The following is a 17547-nucleotide window of genomic DNA, read 5'->3' on the forward strand; positions in this document are numbered from 1 at the left end:
GGTTCAGGTTGGGTTAAGGTTTTGGTTTAATGTATGACATGGGTTATTCTTGGTACGTGGTGACGTATTTTGTCACATTTGCATGGTTCATGATGTCTTATTGTTTTGTTTTAATGCATGACATGGGTTATTTTTGGTACGTGATGTGGTGTTTTGTGACATTTGCATGGTTCAGGGTGTCTTAAGGTTTTGTTTTAATGTATGACATGGGTTATTTTTGGTATGTGGTGGTGTATTTTGTGACATTTGCACGGTTCAGGTTGGGCTAAGGTTTTGGTTTAATGTATGACATGGGTTATTTTTGGTATCTGATGTGGGGTTTTGTGACATTTGCATGTTTCAGGGTGTCTTAAGGTTTTGCTTAATGTATGACTGGGTTATTTTGGTACGTGATGTGGTGTTTTGTGAGTTATGCATGGTTCAGGGTGTCTTAAGGTTTTGTTTTAATGCATGAGTTGTATTATTTTGGTATGTGATGTGATGTTTTGTGACATTTGCACGGTTCAGGTTGGGTTAAGGTTTTGGTTTAATGTATGACATGGGTTATTCTTGGTATGGGGTGTGGTGTTTTGTGACATTTGCATGGTTTAGGGTGTTTTATTGTTTTGTTTTATTCCATGACTTGGGTTATTTTTGGTACGTGATGTGGTGTTTTGTGAGTTATGCATGGTTCATGGTGTCTTAAGGTTTTGGTTTAATGCATGAGTTGTATTATTTTGGTAAGTGGTGGTGTATTTTGTGACAGTTGCACGGTTCAGGTTGGGCTAAGGTTTTGGTTTAATGTATGACATGGGTTATTTTTGGTATGGGGTGTGGTGTTTTGTGACATTTGCACGGTTCATGGTGTCTTAATGTTTTGTTTTATTGCATGACATGGGTTATTTTTTTTTTGGTAGATGGTGGTGTATTTTGTGACATTTGCATGGGTCACGGTGTCTTAATGTTTTGTTTTAATGCGTGACATGGGTTATTTTTGGTACGTGGTGATGTATTTTTGGTATGTGGTTGGGGAATTTTTACATGGTTCATGATGTCTTAATGATTTGTTTAAGGTATGAGTTGTATTATTTTGGTAAGTGATTGTATGTTTTGCGGCATTTGCATGGTTCAGGTTGGCTTAATGGTTTATTTTAATGTATGACTTGGATTATTTTTGGTACATGGGAGTGTATTTTATGGCGTTTGCATGGTGCATGGTTCAGGCATCCCCCGGGCATGTCTGTGGCCGTTTGAGATGTGAGGTTGGGGTTAATACTGAGTAATGTACGGTTAGTTCATGGTAGTAGGGTACATGTTTAAAGTAATCATGTATATCATATTGGCGTAACTAAATTTGAAATGAGTTGATTGGACTATGTATTTTTAGATGAACACACTATGTTGTTCACCTACAATTATACGGATCGATGACTAGAGTAGATTGACGGCATTTTACAATAGCTACTATTAGGTATTATTGACATTTAAAGTTAGATAGACTATAGTCTATACTACATGGTGGTATAGGCATCCATGGATTTCCAGGGAATTCAACCCGAATCTGTAGACGGGGTCTGTACACAAAACACAATGTTTTGTGTTGACAATAACTACGAGGCAATAACAGCCATCATACTAGTAAATATTATTTATACTAGTTAAATTATCTAAACTCGGTGATCTGACATAGACATTTTTTCACGATACATAGGAAAACTCTAAACTACATGCATAATAATAAAATATGGTTGAATGTTTCAAATAGTGGATAGTTAGAATGGGTCATGCATGTTTTTAATACAAACACCTTAACATCACCATGTCTGATGGTGCAGTGTGTAAATGTAACAGGTTATCTACATGGTGTATACTAAACCATGTAATACTGATGTACCGATGTTTTTCCAAGAATTCAGAACGTATAGTTTAGAAAATTGTGTAAGTCTATACTATACGAGGTCTTTAGATCATGGTCAGCACCAAATATCATACCAAAAGTCTGTATCTTATGTTTATCAGGTTTTATTTTGATCAGAAAATAGACAATTATGCAGATGAACATACACTGTAGCACAACATGGAGCAAAATGTACAAGACAATGAATTCACCAGGACATCAAATATACTCAGTCATCAACTATTTATAATGTATGTATATATATATATATATATATATATATATATATATATATATATATAGATATATATACAACGATGCAATCAGGTCAATCATAGTGGCAATAGTTATGTCCTTGATTATTATTTTTTTGGATCATATCAGGGTAAATCCTTCCAGTAATGCAAATAAGATGTACATAGCCTATGGATTCTTGACATTGGCAGTGGTCCTACCTCAATACCGCTAGTTCTCAATATCTTAATAACCCCCGGTATAAAATCATCAGTCCACAACTTGTTCATTAAATCTTTAAAATGATTGTAGAAGTAATATCGGGGCGTAATATTCAAACATGTGTGCTCGGTTTGACTAGAATGGTCTATGCGGCAGCCGTTGCAATTATCCTTCATCTGTTCGGTTATAGCGTTTGCGAGTAGTTGACCAACATGTATTTTCAGAATATCTGTAAGATTTGTGGGGTTTGTCCCACCAAACTCATCCAAAGTCAGTGGCCAATTCAGGGGGTATGGCGGCGAAAGCAATGGTGTGTCGGAGGCTGGAGGGTCATGGGGAGCAGTTGAATTTGAGGCTGATAGGTCTACCGTCTCAAAATACTCTGTGTCCCCCGCACCATAGCCCCAAAATGCCCTCTCAAAATGTTCATCGTTCTCCGGATCATAGTCGCAAAATGCCCGGGCATCATCATATTCATCGCTGTCCGTATCTGCAGTACTGATGTTATGCCACCACGGGGGGTGTATACACGGTCCATTGAGGGTCCATCCATCAAGAGCAGTCCCTTCATTCGAGTTTGATTCTCCCAATGAAGAAGTAGAATCCTCCATGATCCGTGAATGGCGCAATATACTGGCAATAATGAGTTAGCATTTTACCTATAGTGTAGGAGGGGGTGGGCTGGTAGCTGCAAATGTTGGTCCATCGGTTTCTAGATCAGAGTGGGGCGTGGGTGCATCGTTTTCTAGGGCGCTGTACGAATCATGATTTACAGGACGGTTATCCATTGAGAATAATGTAGCGCCAGCTGGCTTTGGGGGATCACCGAGCGAGAAGCTACTATGTCTGGGATTACCGAACGAGAACCCCGTAGGTCTGGAATGGCTTGTCTGGTAATCCACAAGCCTCAGTTTCTTTTCATTGAAGTAGTCCATTGATCGTGAATCCACACATTTGGCGCCTCTAAGGTAGCCTTCCAGTAGGTCCAGAGATCGATTCTCTATAGTTGTGAAGAAATCCAAGGCTTCACACATCACATGCTTTAGAATCCCTAAATCATCCACACCAACGGCTAGTTGGATTGGAAAGCATTTCTCTTTCTCCATGATACTCTTAGGTCTTTCAACTGGGGTACCGCATTGAGATTTGTATCTTAGTAGCAACCATAAGTTTGACCTAGAACAGTCAACGATGAAGCCCTCAGTGTCACTACGTGAGTGTATTTCAGAGCTCGCCCGTACAAATCGAGATGGCTTGATATAGCCAGGGTTTATCTTTGTATCCAATTGCAGGTACTTACAGAACTCAAGAATAGGAGGGACCAATCGCTCAAATTCAGATGCATAGATGCGTATGTAAGGCAACCGGTCTTCAAAGATACTGTCGCCTGTTTCCAATGTATAGAGTTCAATAAATCGATGATTCTTGAATGGAAAAAACGACAGACGAATTTTCCGGCCGTCAGATAATGTCCAAACTTTCCTATTCTCATCTTGGTAGCAGGTAGAGTACATGTTGTCGTTCTTTCTTCACGGGCAGCTAGTGTCTCTATTGTAGGATTACTCAGTTATGTAGGGTTATTCTCCGTATTTAACAACATCCACGGAGAGGTGGAGCCTAAAGAATAACTGCCATACTAATCATGGCCGACCTTTGAGGTCAAACAGGGTTTTGTATACAGTACCGGATACGTTACACCCTCCCCAACAAAAGAAAGGCAGGATCATCACCAATGCATAATCCTAACTAGTTACAATAGTCGCAAAGTTTAGTATACTACCACCGTAAGAACCTAACTAGAATCTAACAACGTTAATAGTGTAAATATATATATATATATATGAAATAAAAACAACAATGAAGATATGTTGATTTTTTTTTATTACTGAGAAACAGAGCATGTATTTACACAAGTATGTTACACATTACATTTAATAGACCCGTTCAATTCATTCCAATTCGATTTGGGAGTCGTCCCATCACATAATATGGATTTTAAGTGGCAATGTAGATTTTTACATATAGTAGTAAAATAAATAAATAAAATAAAAATAAAAATAAAAGGCAAAGAAGTTTAGCGATATTGGGTTTAGCATTGAGGAAATGACACCCTATGCACACAAGGGAAAACGTTTTCCTGCTCTCAGACTTTTCGTTTCCCTCAAAGTATGGATGATCCAAGCATTCCTCCACTGTAGGTCTTTTCTTTGGATCTTCATTGATCATCCTCTCGATGAGATCGTTGGCGAGCACATCCTGAACATGGTGCAGGTTGTAGATTCCATCCATAATGTTAACTTCACACCGTGGGCCTGTACCAAAGGGGTGAAGTTAACATTATGGATGGAATCTACAACCTGCACCATGTTCAGGATGTGCTCGCCAACGATCTCATCGAGAGGATGATCAATGAAGATCCAAAGAAAAGACCTACAGTGGAGGAATGCTTGGATCATCCATACTTTGAGGGAAACGAAAAGTCTGAGAGCAGGAAAACGTTTTCCCTTGTGTGCATAGGGTGTCATTTCCTCAATGCTAAACCCAATATCGCTAAACTTCTTTGCCTTTTATTTTTATTTTTATTTTATTTATTTATTTTACTACTATATGTAAAAATCTACATTGCCACTTAAAATCCATATTATGTGATGGGACGACTCCCAAATCGAATTGGAATGAATTGAACGGGTCTATTAAATGTAATGTGTAACATACTTGTGTAAATACATGCTCTGTTTCTCAGTAATAAAAAAAAATCAACATATCTTCATTGTTGTTTTTATTTCATATATATATATATATATTTACACTATTAACGTTGTTAGATTCTAGTTAGGTTCTTACGGTGGTAGTATACTAAACTTTGCGACTATTGTAACTAGTTAGGATTATGCATTGGTGATGATCCTGCCTTTCTTTTGTTGGGGAGGGTGTAACGTATCCGGTACTGTATACAAAACCCTGTTTGACCTCAAAGGTCGGCCATGATTAGTATGGCAGTTATTCTTTAGGCTCCACCTCTCCGTGGATGTTGTTAAATACGGAGAATAACCCTACATAACTGAGTAATCCTACAATAGAGACACTAGCTGCCCGTGAAGAAAGAACGACAACATGTACTCTACCTGCTACCAAGATGAGAATAGGAAAGTTTGGACATTATCTGACGGCCGGAAAATTCGTCTGTCGTTTTTTCCATTCAAGAATCATCGATTTATTGAACTCTATACATTGGAAACAGGCGACAGTATCTTTGAAGACCGGTTGCCTTACATACGCATCTATGCATCTGAATTTGAGCGATTGGTCCCTCCTATTCTTGAGTTCTGTAAGTACCTGCAATTGGATACAAAGATAAACCCTGGCTATATCAAGCCATCTCGATTTGTACGGGCGAGCTCTGAAATACACTCACGTAGTGACACTGAGGGCTTCATCGTTGACTGTTCTAGGTCAAACTTATGGTTGCTACTAAGATACAAATCTCAATGCGGTACCCCAGTTGAAAGACCTAAGAGTATCATGGAGAAAGAGAAATGCTTTCCAATCCAACTAGCCGTTGGTGTGGATGATTTAGGGATTCTAAAGCATGTGATGTGTGAAGCCTTGGATTTCTTCACAACTATAGAGAATCGATCTCTGGACCTACTGGAAGGCTACCTTAGAGGCGCCAAATGTGTGGATTCACGATCAATGGACTACTTCAATGAAAAGAAACTGAGGCTTGTGGATTACCAGACAAGCCATTCCAGACCTACGGGGTTCTCGTTCGGTAATCCCAGACATAGTAGCTTCTCGCTCGGTGATCCCCCAAAGCCAGCTGGCGCTACATTATTCTCAATGGATAACCGTCCTGTAAATCATGATTCGTACAGCGCCCTAGAAAACGATGCACCCACGCCCCACTCTGATCTAGAAACCGATGGACCAACATTTGCAGCTACCAGCCCACCCCCTCCTACACTATAGGTAAAATGCTAACTCATTATTGCCAGTATATTGCGCCATTCACGGATCATGGAGGATTCTACTTCTTCATTGGGAGAATCAAACTCGAATGAAGGGACTGCTCTTGATGGATGGACCCTCAATGGACCGTGTATACACCCCCCGTGGTGGCATAACATCAGTACTGCAGATACGGACAGCGATGAATATGATGATGCCCGGGCATTTTGCGACTATGATCCGGAGAACGATGAACATTTTGAGAGGGCATTTTGGGGCTATGGTGCGGGGGACACAGAGTATTTTGAGACGGTAGACCTATCAGCCTCAAATTCAACTGCTCCCCATGACCCTCCAGCCTCCGACACACCATTGCTTTCGCCGCCATACCCCCTGAATTGGCCACTGACTTTGGATGAGTTTGGTGGGACAAACCCCACAAATCTTACAGATATTCTGAAAATACATGTTGGTCAACTACTCGCAAACGCTATAACCGAACAGATGAAGGATAATTGCAACGGCTGCCGCATAGACCATTCTAGTCAAACCGAGCACACATGTTTGAATATTACGCCCCGATATTACTTCTACAATCATTTTAAAGATTTAATGAACAAGTTGTGGACTGATGATTTTATACCGGGGGTTATTAAGATATTGAGAACTAGCGGTATTGAGGTAGGACCACTGCCAATGTCAAGAATCCATAGGCTATGTACATCTTATTTGCATTACTGGAAGGATTTACCCTGATATGATCCAAAAAAATAATAATCAAGGACATAACTATTGCCACTATGATTGACCTGATTGCATCGTTGTATATATATCTATATATATATATATATATATATATATATATATATATATATATATACATACATTATAAATAGTTGATGACTGAGTATATTTGATGTCCTGGTGAATTCATTGTCTTGTACATTTTGCTCCATGTTGTGCTACAGTGTATGTTCATCTGCATAATTGTCTATTTTCTGATCAAAATAAAACCTGATAAACATAAGATACAGACTTTTGGTATGATATTTGGTGCTGACCATGATCTAAAGACCTCGTATAGTATAGACTTACACAATTTTCTAAACTATACGTTCTGAATTCTTGGAAAAACATCGGTACATCAGTATTACATGGTTTAGTATACACCATGTAGATAACCTGTTACATTTACACACTGCACCATCAGACATGGTGATGTTAAGGTGTTTGTATTAAAAACATGCATGACCCATTCTAACTATCCACTATTTGAAACATTCAACCATATTTTATTATTATGCATGTAGTTTAGAGTTTTCCTATGTATCGTGAAAAAATGTCTATGTCAGATCACCGAGTTTAGATAATTTAACTAGTATAAATAATATTTACTAGTATGATGGCTGTTATTGCCTCGTAGTTATTGTCAACACAAAACATTGTGTTTTGTGTACAGACCCCGTCTACAGATTCGGGTTGAATTCCCTGGAAATCCATGGATGCCTATACCACCATGTAGTATAGACTATAGTCTATCTAACTTTAAATGTCAATAATACCTAATAGTAGCTATTGTAAAATGCCGTCAATCTACTCTAGTCATCGATCCGTATAATTGTAGGTGAACAACATAGTGTGTTCATCTAAAAATACATAGTCCAATCAACTCATTTCAAATTTAGTTACGCCAATATGATATACATGATTACTTTAAACATGTACCCTACTACCATGAACTAACCGTACATTACTCAGTATTAACCCCAACCTCACATCTCAAACGGCCACAGACATGCCCGGGGGATGCCTGAACCATGCACCATGCAAACGCCATAAAATACACTCCCATGTACCAAAAATAATCCAAGTCATACATTAAAATAAACCATTAAGCCAACCTGAACCATGCAAATGCCGCAAAACATACAATCACTTACCAAAATAATACAACTCATACCTTAAACAAATCATTAAGACATCATGAACCATGTAAAAATTCCCCAACCACATACCCACATACCAAAAATACATCACCACGTACCAAAAATAACCCATGTCACGCATTAAAACAAAACATTAAGACACCGTGACCCATGCAAATGTCACAAAATACACCACCATCTACCAAAAAAAAAATAACCCATGTCATGCAATAAAACAAAACATTAAGACACCATGAACCGTGCAAATGTCACAAAACACCACACCCCATACCAAAAATAACCCATGTCATACATTAAACCAAAACCTTAGCCCAACCTGAACCGTGCAACTGTCACAAAATACACCACCACTTACCAAAATAATACAACTCATGCATTAAACCAAAACCTTAAGACACCATGAACCATGCATAACTCACAAAACACCACATCACGTACCAAAAATAACCCAAGTCATGGAATAAAACAAAACAATAAAACACCCTAAACCATGCAAATGTCACAAAACACCACACCCCATACCAAGAATAACCCATGTCATACATTAAACCAAAACCTTAACCCAACCTGAACCGTGCAAATGTCACAAAACATCACATCACATACCAAAATAATACAACTCATGCATTAAAACAAAACCTTAAGACACCCTGAACCATGCATAACTCACAAAACACCACATCACGTACCAAAATAACCCAGTCATACATTAAGCAAAACCTTAAGACACCCTGAAACATGCAAATGTCACAAAACCCCACATCAGATACCAAAAATAACCCATGTCATACATTAAACCAAAACCTTAGCCCAACCTGAACCGTGCAAATGTCACAAAATACACCACCACATACCAAAAATAACCCATGTCATACATTAAAACAAAACCTTAAGACACCCTGAACCATGCAAATGTCACAAAACACCACATCACGTACCAAAAATAACCCATGTCATGCATTAAAACAAAACAATAAGACATCATGAACCATGCAAATGTGACAAAATACGTCACCACGTACCAAGAATAACCCATGTCATACATTAAACCAAAACCTTAACCCAACCTGAACCGTGCAAAACTTTACCAAACAGTAAAAAACAAACGGTAACAACACCATCAACAACACTTAACACAAATATTTTCACACCACAGATGCAGTAGATTGAAAAGTTGCTTCCTACCTTTGAGTTAGTGTTGCTGAAAAACACCCAGATCCAAATGTATACTCCATATTTCCATATGTAGTAACTAAGTGTGGACTGTCAACACGGAGGCACACATTGACAGTTGTGATCATGCGCAGATTGCATCACCTCTGCTCCACCATACTGGGTACAAATTAAACGGCCATTAGGGGGAGCCATAGTACAGTGAAATACAATGGGGACTGAGGAATAGCTATTGATTCACTGACTGAATACTTTTATTGGCAGAAGTGTAATCAGTATAGGATACAGTCAACCACATATCCAAAGGGATCACTGATAAAAGTCCTTGCTGTCTTGTTTCCATTCGGTCCAGGGTAATCAATTCATAATCATGGCATATATTATGATATATATATATATATATATATATATATATGTGTAGGCCTGCATGTTGGGGGACAAAGAACGGCTTATAAGGATGTGGAGGTAGTCACTAGACATAGGTCAGGGGGGGCAATCTTTATTTTATTTTTATAAATATAAATACCTTGGAATACCGAGGTATAGATTATCAATATCGGCATCGTACCGTACTGTAAAATCTCATACCATGGCATGCCTAGTTTGTACCGTCTACCAGAGGGAAGTAGCTGGAAGTCGGTGCAGGGTGGATGAGACGGGGTCGTTTGCTATCTTGATAGTTTTTTTTTTTTTACGAAGTATCTCATTGTAGATACAGCCTAATTGCTGGTGTCTCTTCCCAATTATTTTTGAGGCTAGATTTACTATTCGCTGCAGCTTGCTTCTTCCTTTGACCTTTAGATTGCCAAACCACATTGCCATGTTAAAACACAAGACTCCCTCTATCATGTTTTTATAGACTGTTTCCACGATATGCTTGCTCACTCTAAAGGAGTTGAGCTTGCGTAGTAGGTGGAGACGTTGGTTACAAGTTTTAAAAATCTGTTCAGTATTTTCACTGAAAATGAGTTTGCTGTCAATATATCTGCCTAAGTATTTAAAACTGTCTACTACCTCCACTATTTGTCCACCAATTGTAATGGCCTGCACAGGTTCCTCTTCATGAATGACAAGCTTCTTTTGTTTTTGTCACATTGATCCCTAACGAGTTTTTTTTTTCTTCCCCGCACCAGTTCTGAAGAGATAATAGATATGCTCTGTATGATTCCTCCCCACTGTCCCCCCTTCCTCAGTAAGACAACTGAGACCACTGCTTGCGGTTGAAAGGAAACGTAAAATCAATAAAAAGCTGGCCTAGTAAGATGGGGATAAGCAGGCTGATAGTTGCATAATCAGTTCCTCTCTGACTTTTATAACCAAACTGGAAATAATCTAAGCTGTTAAAAACCATCGCTATAATTTGTCTGCTTATAACTCATTCAATACATTTTCCCAAAAATGGGGGTAAGAGCAATACACACACACACACACACACACACACACACACACACACACACCCAGCAAAAGCATGTCCCTGTCACGACCCATATACGAACTATTGATCCAAGCATGCAAAATCAATACTCACACACACAGCCACACAGCCTGTACAGAACCTACTGCCCCAGACGAGGCGAGAATAGTTTCACTGGCATGTACACACTACCAGTGGTTAATGAATAAACATATATACTAGATAATCTTGACGGTGAATTAGTTTAAATTAATGATCATTGATTGCCAAACTGGCAAAGTCCACCCAAACAGGATCATTCTGATGAGATCCTCAGATAAGGGAAACTCCAATCAGCAAAATCGATATAATGACGTCATCAGAAAAAAAGGGTTAGGCCCCGCCCCCTCGTCTCTAGGGAGTGCCCTCAGATGGGTGGTTAGGATCCCCCCCTAAATAAAAAGGGTGGGAGGGATATAGGATGCCCCTTACTACTACTCCCCTGGCCTGTAGTGAGCTTGCAGATCAGCTATTCTCTGAGAACAGGTTGTATATCAATATATTATATCACATATCAATATCTACAAGGGACGTTCAATATTTAGGGACGTTCCAATTCCTAGGGGGATGATTTATCTCCCTACCATTAACCCATTCTGAACGGGAACCCGTTTTGGTGTCAGCATCATGACGTGCTTTACCTATTGAAAAATAGCAGATCTACAAGCTCATATCGCGCCACCGAGTGGCGCGATACGAGCTTGTAGGTCTGCTATTTTTTGAAAAATCGAAGAACGACTGACATTTTTAGAATCTGATCTCAGGTCAGAATGGGTTAATCAGACCAGTGTGTGTGTCTAGTGGAAACCTCGTATGAGTCTGATCTCAGGTCAGAATGGGTTAATCAGACCAGTGTGTGTGTCTAGTGGAAACCTCATATGAGTCTGATCTCAGGTCAGAATGGGTTAATCAGACCAGTGTGTTGTCCAGTGGAAACCTGGTATGAATCTGATCTCAGGTCAGAATGGGTTAAACTCCTTCTCCTGGGGTAAGGTCTCACCTGTGCCTGCTGGTTGTCCTGTGTGTGCAGCACCTGCTGCTGGGGGTCCCAGATCAGCGGGTGCGTGGCGTTGGGGTAGATGTGGATCTGGTTTCCGTTCATCAGCTGTGCTCCGTGGAAGGAGGACAGGGTGTGGACCACCTCGTCAGCCTGCGCCGTCTGGCTCATCTTCAGGGTGTGTTTGTCCTGACTCTGCACGGCGCCGTACGCCTCCTGGAGGAGACCAAGGGTTAGACCAAGGGTTAGACCAAGGGTTAGGGTTAGACTTTACCATCAGACCAAGGGTTAGACCAAGGGTTAGACCAAGGGTTAGACCAAGGGTTAGACCAAGGGTTAGACCAAGGGTTAGACTTTACCATCAGACCAAGGGTTAGGGTTAGACTTTACCATCAGACCAAGGGTTAGACCAAGGGTTAGACCAAGGGTTAGACCAAGGGTTAGGGTTAGACTTTACCATCAGACCAAGGGTTAGACCAAGGGTTAGACCAAGGGTTAGGGTTAGACTTTACCATCAGACCAAGGGTTAGGGTTAGACTTTACCATCAGACCAAGGGTTAGGGTTAGACTTTACCATCAGACCAAGGGTTAGACCAAGGGTTAGACCAAGGGTTAGACCAAGGGTTAGACCAAGGGTTAGACCAAGGGTTAGGGTTAGACTTTACCATCAGACCAAGGGTTAGGGTTAGACTTTACCATCAGACCAAGGGTTAGGGTTAGACTTTACCATCAGACCAAGGGTTAGACCAAGGGTTAGACCAAGGGTTAGACCAAGGGTTAAACCAAGGGTTAGGGTTAGACTTTACCATCAGACCAAGGGTTAGACCAAGGGTTAGACCAAGGGTTAGACTTTACCATCAGACCAAGGGTTAGACCAAGGGTTAGACTTTACCATCAGACCAAGGGTTAGACCAAGGGTTAGACTTTACCATCAGACCAAGGGTTAGACCAAGGGTTAGACTTTACCATCAGACCAAGGGTTAGACCAAGGGTTAGACTTTACCATCAGACCAACAATTGTGAAATTCAATGAAGTTTAACCCATTCTGACCTGAGATCAGATTCATACCAGGTTTCCACTGGACAACACACACTGGTCTGATTAACCCATTCTGACCTGAGATCAGATTCATACCAGGTTTCCACTGGACACACACTGGTCTGATTAACCCATTCTGACCTGAGATCAGATTCAAAAAATGTCAGTCGTTCTTCGATTTTTCAAAAAATAGCAGACCTACAAGCTCGTATCGCGCCACTCGGTGGCGCGATATGAGCTTGTAGATCTGCTATTTTTCAATAGCTAAAGCACAACATGATGCCAACACCAAAATGGGTGCCCGGTCAGAATGGGTTAAACAAAGGGTTAGACCAAGGGTTAGACTTTACCATCTACAATATATGATGAATTGAAAGGTTCAACTTCCAGCCGATCCACACCACGCAGCAACTGCGCGCCTCCCCAGTCCCCAAGCCATGAGTTAACATTATTGCTTGATTGATTGATTTAAGTTTGTATTAACAGTTTGCAGAATTACAGTACATTTGCACGACTCAATTACAAAAACTGTTAACTGTTACTCTGTGAGTGGACGACACCATAAAGCATTACACTTGTTTACAAGAGGGTCCAACGTTTTCAATTCATCATATATTTGTGTACACTATGCACTTCTATAAAGCCAAAAACAGGAAATCATCATAAAGGAGGTAAAAAGGGGGGAAAAAACGTATACAGTGAGGGGGGAAAGGGGTGGGTGGGTGGAGTCAAGGGATTTACATGTCTTAATGAATCCACATTTTGGTGGCATAGGAGTGAAATGAATTTAGGTGGACCCTCTTTTAAACAAGTGTAAACAAGACCCAATAAACAAGCTTTATTGGGTCGTCCACTCGCAGTTAACAGCCTTTGTATTGAGTTGTGCTTGAAATGTATACTGTGATTCTGCAAACTGTTAATACATAATTTAAATCAATCAATCCTTGTTCGTGCCGAATCTGGGTTGCACATGGTTTGTTGAACTCCCTCTGGTGTTGTTGTGTTGCTGGCATGATTAGACTGACTGAGCGTCACTGTTTATTACGATACACTTTTCATTTCATATGAAAAAATAATAATAATAGATACCGCGGTATGCGTTACATACCGGCGGTATGCGTTACATACCGGCGCTATGGCGATATTGCGGTTATTGCACCCAGCCCTACCTGAGACCAGATTATATATTGTTTATTGCCATTATACAATCATTTACAGGCAATTTCATTTCATATTACAAAACATGTTCCTTTTCACTTTCATTTCATTTTTTAAAGTTTAAAAGTAACTGTGCACTTTCACAGGGCTGCCTGCCACCATTACAAAGTGTAATTTTAACTGTGCACTTTCACAGGGCTGTCTGCCACCATTACAAAGTGTAGTTTTAACTGTGCACTTTCACAGGGCTGTCTACCACCATTATAAAGTGTAGTTTTAACTGAGCACTTTCACAGGGCTGTCTGTCACCATTACAAAGTGTAGTTTTAACTGTGCACTTTCACAGGGCTGTCTGTCACCATTACAAAGTGTAGTTTTAACTGTGCACTTTCACAGGGCTGTCTGTCACCATTACAAAGTGTAGTTTTAACTGTGCACTTTCACAGGGCTGTCTGTCACCATTACAAAGTGTAGTTTTAACTGTGCACTTTCACAGGGCTGTCTGCCGGAAACTGCCCATAGATCCGAAGTCCCGTTAGTCCAGGCAATTTCATTTCATATTACAAAACATGTTCCTTTTCACTTTCATTTCATTTTTTAAAGTTTAAAAGTAACTGTGCACTTTCACAGGGCTGCCTGCCACCATTACAAAGTGTAGTTTTAACTGTGCACTTTCACAGGGCTGTCTACCACCATTACAAAGTGTAGTTTTAACTGTGCACTTTCACAGGGCTGCCTGCCACCATTACAAAGTGTAGTTTTAACTGTGCACTTTCACAGGGCTGTCTACCACCATTACAAAGTGTAGTTTTAACTGTGCACTTTCACAGGGCTGTCTGTCACCATTACAAAGTGTAGTTTTAACTGTGCACTTTCATAGGGCTGTCTGTCACCATTACAAAGTGTAGTTTTAACTGTGCACTTTCACAGAGCTGTCTGCCACCATTACAAAGTGTAGTTTTAACTGTGCACTTTCACAGGGCTGTCTGTCACCATTACAAAGTTATATGTATTTTCCACTGTGCACTTTCACAGCACTGTCTGCCAAAATTACAAAGTTATATGTAGTTTCCACTGTGCACTTTCACAGGGCTGTCTACCACCATTACAAAGTGTAGTTTTAACTGTGCACTTTCACAGGGCTGTCTGCCGCCATTACAAAGTGTAGTTTTAACTGTGCACTTTCACAGGGCTGTCTGCCGGAAACTGCCCATAGATCCGAAGTCCCGTTAGTCCGAACATGCACTGCTCCCGTGCTTGCGGTTAGGTTTAGGTTAGGGTTAGAGATAGGGATAGTAATTTCGGAACAATGAACCTTCTGACTAATGACACGGCACCCTGTCTGCCACCATTACAAAGTGTAGTTTTAACTGTGCACTTTCACAGGGCTGTCTGCCACCATTACAAAGTGTAGTTTTAACTGTGCACTTTCACAGGGCTGTCTACCACCATTACAAAGTGTAGTTTTAACTGTGCACTTTCACAGGGCTGTCTGCCACCATTACAAAGTGTAGTTTTAACTGTGCACTTTCACAGAGCTGTCTGCCACCATTATAAAGTGTAGTTTTAACTGAGCACTTTCACAGGGCTGTCTGCCACCATTACAAAGTGTAGTTTTAACTGTGCACTTTCACAGGGCTGTCTGCCACCATTACAAAGTGTAGTTTTAACTGTGCACTTTCACAGGGCTGTCTACCACCATTACAAAGTGTAGTTTTAACTGTGCACTTTCACAGGGCTGTCTGCCACCATTACAAAGTGTAGTTTTAACTGTGCACTTTCACAGGGCTGTCTGCCACCATTATAAAGTTTAGTTTTAACTGTGCACTTTCACAGGGCTGTCTGCCACCATTACAAAGTGTAGTTTTAACTGTGCACTTTCACAGGGCTGTCTGACACCATTACAAAGTGTAGTTTTAACTGTGCACTTTCACAGGGCTGTCTGACACCATTACAAAGTGTAGTTTTAACTGTGCACTTTCACAGGGCTGTCTGCCGGAAACTGCCCATAGATCCGAAGTCCCGTTAGTCCGAACATGCACTGCTCCCGTGCTTGCAGTTAGGTTTAGGTTAGGGTTAGAGATAGGGATAGTAATTTCGGAACAATGAACCTTCTGACTAATGACACGGCACCCTGTTTGCCACCATTACAAAGTGTAGTTTTAACTGTGCACTTTCACAGGACTGTCTGCCACCATTACAAAGTGTAGTTTTAACTGTGCACTTTCACAGGGCTGTCTGCCACCATTATAAAGTGTAGTTTTAACTGAGCACTTTCACAGGGCTGCCTGCCACCATTACAAAGTGTAGTTTTAACTGTGCACTTTCACAGAGCTGTCTGCCACCATTACAAAGTGTAGTTTTAACTGTGCACTTTCACAGGGCTGTCTGCCACCATTACAAAGTGTAGTTTTAACTGTGCACTTTCACAGGGCTGTCTGCCACCATTACAAAGTTTAGTTTTCACTGTGCACTTTCACAGGGCTGTCTGCCACCATTACAAAGTGTAGTTTTAACTGTGCACTTTCACAGGACTGTCTACCACCATTACAAAGTGTAGTTTTAACTGTGCACTTTCACAGGGCTGTCTGCCACCATTACAAAGTGTAGTTTTAACTGTGCACTTTCACAGGGCTGTCTGTCACCATTACAAAGTGTAGTTTTAACTGTGCACTTTCACAGGGCTGTCTGTCACCATTACAAAGTTATATGTATTTTCCACTGTGCACTTTCACAGCACTGTCTGCCAACATTACAAAGTTATATGTAGTTTCCACTGTGCACTTTCACAGGGCTGTCTACCACCATTACAAAGTGTAGTTTTAACTGTGCACTTTCACAGGGCTGTCTGCCACCATTACAAAGTGTAGTTTTAACTGTGCACTTTCACAGGGCTGTCTGCCACCATTATAAAGTGTAGTTTTAACTGAGCACTTTCACAGGGCTGTCTACCACCATTACAAAGTGTAGTTTTAACTGTGCACTTTCACAGGGCTGTCTGCCGCCATTACAAAGTGTAGTTTTAACTGTGCACTTTCACAGGGCTGTCTGCCGGAAACTGCCCATAGATCCGAAGTCCCGTTAGTCCGAACATGCACTGCTCCCGTGCTTGCGGTTAGGTTTAGGTTAGGGTTAGAGATAGGGATAGTAATTTCGGAACAATGAACCTTCTGACTAATGACACGGCACCCTGTCTGCCACCATTACAAAGTGTAGTTTTAACTGTGCACTTTCACAGGACTGTCTACCACCATTACAAAGTGTAGTTTTAACTGTGCACTTTCACAGGGCTGTCTGCCACCATTACAAAGTGTAGTTTTAACTGTGCACTTTCACAGGGCTGTCTGCCACCATTACAAAGTGTAGTTTTAACTGTGCACTTTCACAGAGCTGTCTGCCACCATTACAAAGTGTAGTTTTAACTGTGCACTTTCATAGGGCTGTCTGCCACCATTACAAAGTGTAGTTTTAACTGTGCACTTTCACAGGGCTGTCTGCCAC

At 40.6% G+C, this 17547-nt stretch overlaps 1 protein-coding gene across 1 annotated transcript in view; it reads right to left on the bottom strand.

The window, feature by feature from the left end:
• Positions 1-17547, bottom strand: part of LOC310862174 (transcriptional regulator QRICH1-like) — a gene marked incomplete at both ends in the record, with an annotated part of 91888 nt that overhangs the window by 24827 nt on the left and 49514 nt on the right. Inside the window, one exon of the mRNA XM_083769907.1 lies at positions 11853-12065. Within this exon, the coding sequence (XP_083626033.1) occupies positions 11853-12065 (213 nt within the window). The remainder of the gene's footprint in view (positions 1-11852; positions 12066-17547) is intronic.

Source organism: Protomyctophum parallelum (assembly GCF_964188405.1).
Source record: "Protomyctophum parallelum genome assembly, chromosome: 7".
NCBI classification, from domain to species: domain Eukaryota; kingdom Metazoa; phylum Chordata; class Actinopteri; order Myctophiformes; family Myctophidae; genus Protomyctophum; species Protomyctophum parallelum.